The sequence below is a fragment of the Notolepis coatsorum genome, assembly GCF_963971535.1.
Source record: "Notolepis coatsorum genome assembly, chromosome: 9".
In the NCBI taxonomy this organism is placed as follows: domain Eukaryota; kingdom Metazoa; phylum Chordata; class Actinopteri; order Aulopiformes; family Paralepididae; genus Notolepis; species Notolepis coatsorum.
Genome location: NC_140173.1, coordinates 47,271,878 through 47,278,596, shown reverse-complemented (window position 1 = coordinate 47,278,596; position 6,719 = coordinate 47,271,878). Strand labels below are relative to the sequence as shown.

The window sequence follows — 6,719 nt, the reverse complement described above, 5'->3', positions numbered from 1 at the left end:
CTGGCCACACCTACAGTAAGGCTCCGCCAAGAGAGGTCTGGAGAAATTCAGTGTAATAAGTTATTCAACTCCAACCCACCCACGTGTGAGACCAAAACGGAAAGAAAAAAAAAGTTTGCCTAGAGGTCGCTGTTTGGCGCCATTACAGATTCTACCTTTAAGAAAAAAGGGTAAACCTCAGTGGAGACCGGTGCTGCTGGCGTCACCTGTGACATCACAGCTCATCGCTCTCCAGCGTGACTTCGGGAGGGCAGCTGGAGAACAGGATGGGGCTGTTCTCTGCCGTGGGGAAGGCAGACTTGATATCCAGCCCCTGGCCTGTCAGAGCCGCATAGCGGCTGCCTGTGCGTGGAGCCTTCTTCATGGGCGAGGGGATGCTCTGATGCCATTGGGCTGCAGATGAGATAAACAACCTGGGTCACCATTAGACCAGTGTTTCCAGTTAAGTTCTAGTGCAGGTTGGAGGTGGCTGGAGTGGTGAGACGAATCCTTTTTTTTTGTGTGCCTTTTATCATTTGCTCTCATCCCCCAATTTAGTTGTTATGCTAATTCCCTTCCTGGTCGTTACTGTCGATCTGGGGAGGGTGTAGAGTAGACTATACCACATGCCTCCTCCGATACATGTGGAGTCTCCAGCCGCTTCTTTTCACCGGACGGCTAGGAGTTTCACTGGGAGAATGTAACGCACATTGAGGTTCACGCTATTTCCCCCAGATCCCCTCGCCGCTGGACAGGTGCCCCGACCGACCAGTAGGAGTCGCTGTTGCAATGACCAGAACTCATACCACCACTGGCTTCCCACCCGCGAATTCTGCCAATCGTGTTCGTAGGGAAGCCTGACCTAGCTGGAGGGATTTATTGCCAAACTCTTGTCTAGTAACTATTGAGATGAAGATGACGATGAGATGAGAGGTTTTGGAGCTTTACCAAACTATGTTCTTTCTTACGTTTCTATTGTTTGTTGTCGTGGTTACCGCTAGCACGCTAACACTTTTACAAGCACTTCGGACAACGTTTGCTGCTTTTACATCATGTGCTTTATAAAGAAATGTGATTGGTTGAATTGGTTGATACCATAGATGTCTAGTCTGGCAGTGCAGGACACAATTCCAGCCTCATTTTTAGCCGACACCGTGTACCAGCCAGCATCTTCTTTCTTGGACGGTTGGATCAGGAGACACACGTAGCCGGTGGCGTCCAGGTGCATGCTGAAACAAACAACACGCCACTTTCATTACAAGATCCAAGCAGGAGCCGGGATGTTTTCAATGGTGATGCAATATTTATTTGGTTCAAATGGAATATATTTGGTTCATAGTATATATATTCAGATTCAAATTCTTTATTGCCTATATTTATTGTAACGTATAATATAACCGATAGGGCATACAGACCCTCATCTGCACCTTTGTTTACACAGTTTACTTTTCTCATATTTCTATTTGAGTTAATTATATACAGTAGTTTACACTGTATATTTTTTAGGGCTGTCCCCGACTAAGGATTTGGATGGTCGACTAGGATTGGCCAAAATTTGCCGTTAGTCGACTATTGGTCGACTTAAAAAAAAGTATAATATTTAAAAAAGAAATTTAAATGTTTTTTATCATTCCATTTGGGATGTGGGGGGTGCTTAATGTCTGAAGGAGTCGACTGAAGGCTTTTTGTCCTCTGCAAAAGCATGCAATTGGTCCACTGATGGATACATCTTGATATTTGTCTAGTCTAGTGTGTTCATTAGACAGGTGAAATCCTCTTTCAGTGCCTCTGTGCCTGTTTTCGTAGGCAGTTAGCCTCTGGTATGCGTGCCATTAGCATTAGCCACGCTTCTAGGCCTCTTTTCTTTTGGAAAAAATGATAAAAAAAATTATATTCGACTAAGAGGTTGGCCAGTCGACTACGGCTCCTTTCGACCGATTAGTCGACTAATCGATTAATAGGGGTCAGCCCTAATATTTTTATATTCAGATATAATTGTATTGCCTATATTTATGTCTTTCTACTATTACCCTGCCCATACCTGTACCTCCCCTCCCCCATACTGCTATGACACCTAAATTTCCCCAAGGGGATCAATAAAGGAATATCTTATCTTATCTTATTTCATATGTCTATATGCCAGGACGGGCTAACTGCCGTGGACTGGAGGAGCTGGGTTGTGGACTGTAACCAATTAATTTAATTATTTAATATCACGATTGGACTCGTTTCTTTTTATTTTCTTCCATTCACCACTTTTAGCTCTATTTTAGCCCTATTTTAGCTCTTTTTTAGCCCTATGTATTTGTCTATCTTGTTTTTAACATATACTAAATATGTGTATGTTATGTATTAACTGTTTCCATTAACTGTTTTTAAATTGCTGTTACGCTGTGATGGACATCTGAATCTCCTCTTGGGGATAAATAAAGGTTTTCAATTCAATTCAATTTGTTACATGCTGTATGCTGATTATGTGTGGGATTTATGTATGGTTATTTATGCTATGTATGTAGGCCTGTCTTGTTTTTGGTCTGTCTTTCGTCTTCCCCTGTCTTTTTCTCATATGCATCCCCTGACTTCAGTCATCATCACCACCTGGTCCCAATCAGCACTTCAGTCCTCCCCATCACCACTCTGCAATCAACCTCCACACCCCTTTATGTATCCCTTTTGTGTTCAGTTCTGTCTGTGGCTTTTGGGGTATGTTTGGGTAGAGCTGGTGAAAGCTCTGATACGTTGCGCTGTTAGTAATCATTATCTTTGTGTTACATGTTATCTAGTGGAATCATTATCTTTTGTGTTACATTCTTGTCAAACCTAACCTTTGTATACTTGTTATCCGTCATTTGTCACCCAGCCTACTGGGTAAATATTCCTATGCATTTAACTTTTGTTTTTGCACACAGGGACAAGTGAGGACAGGAAGATACCCTGGGGTCTACATTTTGCATCACGTAGGTTAGCTGCTGTTAAAACCCTAGTTTAGAGTGAGCTAAGTGGGTGCTTAGCGCCTGTCAAGGGGGGTGGGTTTTCATTTTCCTTTTTGTATTTGATTTTATGCCACTGGTAGTCCTCCTTGATCTCTGTGTTGCCTTTTATGTAAATAAATATTATTTTGCAAACTGTTTTGTGTTGCTGCACCCTCACCCATCATGTCTGTTGCCTTATGTTGTGCCCCTCCACAGGGGTGCGTAACAGTCTTATGCTGCCATTCCTGAATTATATTATTCTACCCTTCACTTTGAGATTGTATTTTTGTAACGGTACAGAGGAGCTATATTGTATTGCCTATATCAGGGTTGGCCAACCCGCGGCTCGCAAGCCGCATGTGGCTCTTCCATCCAAAAAAAATAATATATATATACTTTTTTGTATGTCACTCATTCCATAAGGACGTAGAATAAACATTTACAGATTTTTTTTAAATGGGCCATTTGCATGTTCTTGGTATCTGAATCTAGGGACATCTATCAGGGAATGTATTCCCAGTGTCAGAAATAGTGTGTCTGTTACTAGGCTTGAGTCAATTGTAATGAACCAAAGGAGAATATAAATTCTATTTAAAAAGAATTATCTTTGACTGTGAATAACACCATGCTCAAATTTACCAGACCTGAAAAATCTAATGAAAAGGGAAGATGATTAAACAGAAGGTTTTGTAGATACAGTACTGAATTCTGCCATCTTTTTTATAATGTAAATTTCTCATTCTTCATCATATTGCAACACCGTTTTTTGCTAGACGTTCACAGAAAGGTAGAGACGTGAAACGTGGCAATAACGTTTAGGTTTGTGGGAGATAATCCCAAAAAATAAGGGAAATAAAAAAGAAAATCCAGAAGTCAGATGTTTGACAGGAGCTGGCGTGAGCTGGGTAGGGTAGTCTTTTGAAATTCGAAAGCCCTGAGTCTCTTCCTTCAAAAGACTACACTCACTTTTGGCTGCTCCACTTCCTCCTGTCTATATGCGCTGGTTTCCGACTCAATGCCCTGAGATTTCTATAATCTTATATTTCACTAATAACAGTTAAAATCATTGGTAAACAAACGTAATGCTGAAAATATACACTTTTACTGTATATCTCGGGCTTAAGAGGTTAACCCTGTGAGGCCCAAATTAAAAAGACATTAGCAACTTCAGAGGCCAGAGGGTGGGACATATAAACACATTTACTATCAAATAGCATTGTGAGGCTGAACAACAGGACCAATTGACTATACATGTGATTAATTTTTTTTTTTTTTTTTTTTTATCTTTTCCCCCCTCCTTTTTCCGATTTTTCTCCCATCCCACTGTTAGTCATTATGCCAATTCCCAACCCCCTTCCTGGTTGTTGCGCACTTTCCCCTACTGTTGGTCCGAGAGGCCGGAGACTGTCACATGCTTTCCTCCGACGCATGTGCAGCCAGCCGGCAGCCAGCCTGGCCGCGCAGATTCTCACTGGGAGAGTGTAACGTGTGGGAGGTCGCACTACCTCTCTCTCCAGATCCTACCCTCGCTGAGCAGGCGCCCCGACCGAACTGTAGGGGTCGCTGTCCACAACGCTCAGGACCCAACCGCCAGCTTTCCCCACCCCCTAATACTGCCAATTGTATTAGTGTGAACGGCCAGCCAAGCTGGTGACAACGCCGGGAGCTGGATTCGAACCCAGCGTCTCCAGCGTTGGTGACGAACGCAATCTCCGCTACGCCACCTGACCGCCCCCTGCTTAAAATCTTTTAAATAAACATTTACAGACTTTTTTTTTTTTTTTTTAATGGCTAAAAGTGATTTTGTTATTTTGCAACCGTGGGTACTTTTAACCCTGTGACACATGAAGGGTGCCGTGACTGAAAAAAAAGGGTGAGAAACGCTGGTATATGGTGGGGCTCTTTGTGGTACCACAGTAATTTTTGTGGCTCTTAGTCTCTGACTGGTTGGCCACCCCTGGCCTATATTTATGTCTTTCTACTATTACCGTGCCCGTACCTCCCCTCCCCCAAGCTCCCAGGCTGCTATGACGCCCCAAGGGGATCAATAAAGGAATATCTTATCTTGTCTAATCTTAAGAAGAAAAACAGGAGGAGGAGGAGGAGGAGGAGGAGGAGGAGGAGGAGGAGGAAGAACTAACCTGACCCTGGCCTTGTTGTGAGGAATGGAGTCATTGTCCTTCTTCCAGAAGATGACAGGAGGGGGCAGGCCCACCACCCGACACTCCAGACGGACAGGGGTGCCCTCTGGGATGCCCGTGTTCTGGAGCTTCTCCACGAACTGGGGGGCTTGCTTCATCTCTTTCTCTGCAACAGGACGTGACATTTTGTTATTCTTCCTTTCAAGGTGACACGGCGGGTAGAGCATGGGTGAGATCTTTGCCGCTATGCGTCAAGGATAAACAGGCGTGTCCACCACACATCTGCAGGGGAGGGCTCACAGGCGCGGCGATACAGCGGTAAAACGAAATATAACCAAACTACCCTGAGAGAGGGAACTGCACCCTGAGAGGGAGGTTTGCCCTGAGTGGGAGGTTCGAAGGGTCAAAGTGGGTATAAAACAGGAGGGAAGACTGTCAGGTTTTAAACTGTGGATACCAAACAGAGTAGGTAAAGATGACTTTGAACTGTTAAACAGTAATCCAGAACTATTTTATTGCACTGTAAAAAAAAATGGGATTTTATATGTCTGCACTTTATGTGCACTATTCTATCTTACTATTTTTTATTGTCTATTTAAAACGTAATCAAACCATAAACAAGGTGGCCTGTTGGGATGTTAGATCCTAATGTGAAAAACTGTGATTTTATATGTCTGCACTTTATGTGCTCATGTGTCTTTTTTCTGTTGTGAAGCACTTTGAGCTGCAGTTTCTGTATGAAAGGTGCTATACAAATAAAGTGTATTATTATTATTATTATTACAGCGATGCCAAAAAAGTGCCCAACCCTCATGGGTTTATAAGACACCAAAAATACCGTCGCAGTGTTTCATTATTACATTATATTTCATTATCTAAATACGGATTACATAATAAATACAGATCACAGCTCGGTTTTAAACAAAGTATTCTGCCGTCTCTTCCCAAGCTTGACACATAAAATCTGCAACAATCTGCTTTACTATGACTTTCACGAAGATCCCAAGGACTTATATCATCTTAAATAGTTGGATAAACTATTCATAGAAAGGTGGGTAAAGTGAGTTTAGGTGAGTTTATACTACTAATGTTGTCACGACTAGTGTTTTGAAAATTGTGAAACTTACAAAAAAAAAGAAAACTAAATAATTCTGTTACTGCTGCTGAGCTACAGTATAGCTACTCTCTGTTTGGCTGCTTAAAATCAGCTGACACTGTTGACACGCTGTTGAGAGTCACAGCCATCGTGACCCCGCAATTGCCATCTCGTCCCCAAGTACAGACGCTATTAAGACAGTGGAAAATGACCGACCAGGATGACAGAGGGGGTGTTGAGAGTCACAGCCAACTAGTGACACTTTTAATAATGACATCCTGTTCTCTCTGTCACTTGTATGATATAAAGGTTTAAGCATATGTTTATTGTAAATATCTGTTTTAAATCTAGGCATATGTTACTGTATGTGTCTATGTGATATGTATTCATATATATATATGTGTATATGTATATATATGCATATACGCTTTGCACGAGTATCTAGGTCTGAGCTGGTATGCACAGTCGGAATACAAGAGACAGAGGCCTCTTGTGCTATGGAGCAGGAATGTGCAGGGAGGTGAACACTGA

The 6,719-nt window shown here is 42.5% G+C and overlaps 1 protein-coding gene across 1 annotated transcript in view; it reads right to left on the bottom strand.

Moving 5' to 3' along the window:
* Nucleotides 1–214: 214 nt before the first annotated feature.
* mypn (myopalladin) overlaps nt 215–6,719 on the bottom strand; it is a gene marked incomplete at both ends in the record, with an annotated part of 95,931 nt that continues 89,426 nt past the window's right edge. Inside the window, 3 exons of the mRNA XM_084321859.1 lie at nt 215–393; nt 1,075–1,208; nt 5,093–5,258. Of these exons, the coding sequence (XP_084177985.1) occupies nt 215–393; nt 1,075–1,208; nt 5,093–5,258 (479 nt within the window). The remainder of the gene's footprint in view (nt 394–1,074; nt 1,209–5,092; nt 5,259–6,719) is intronic.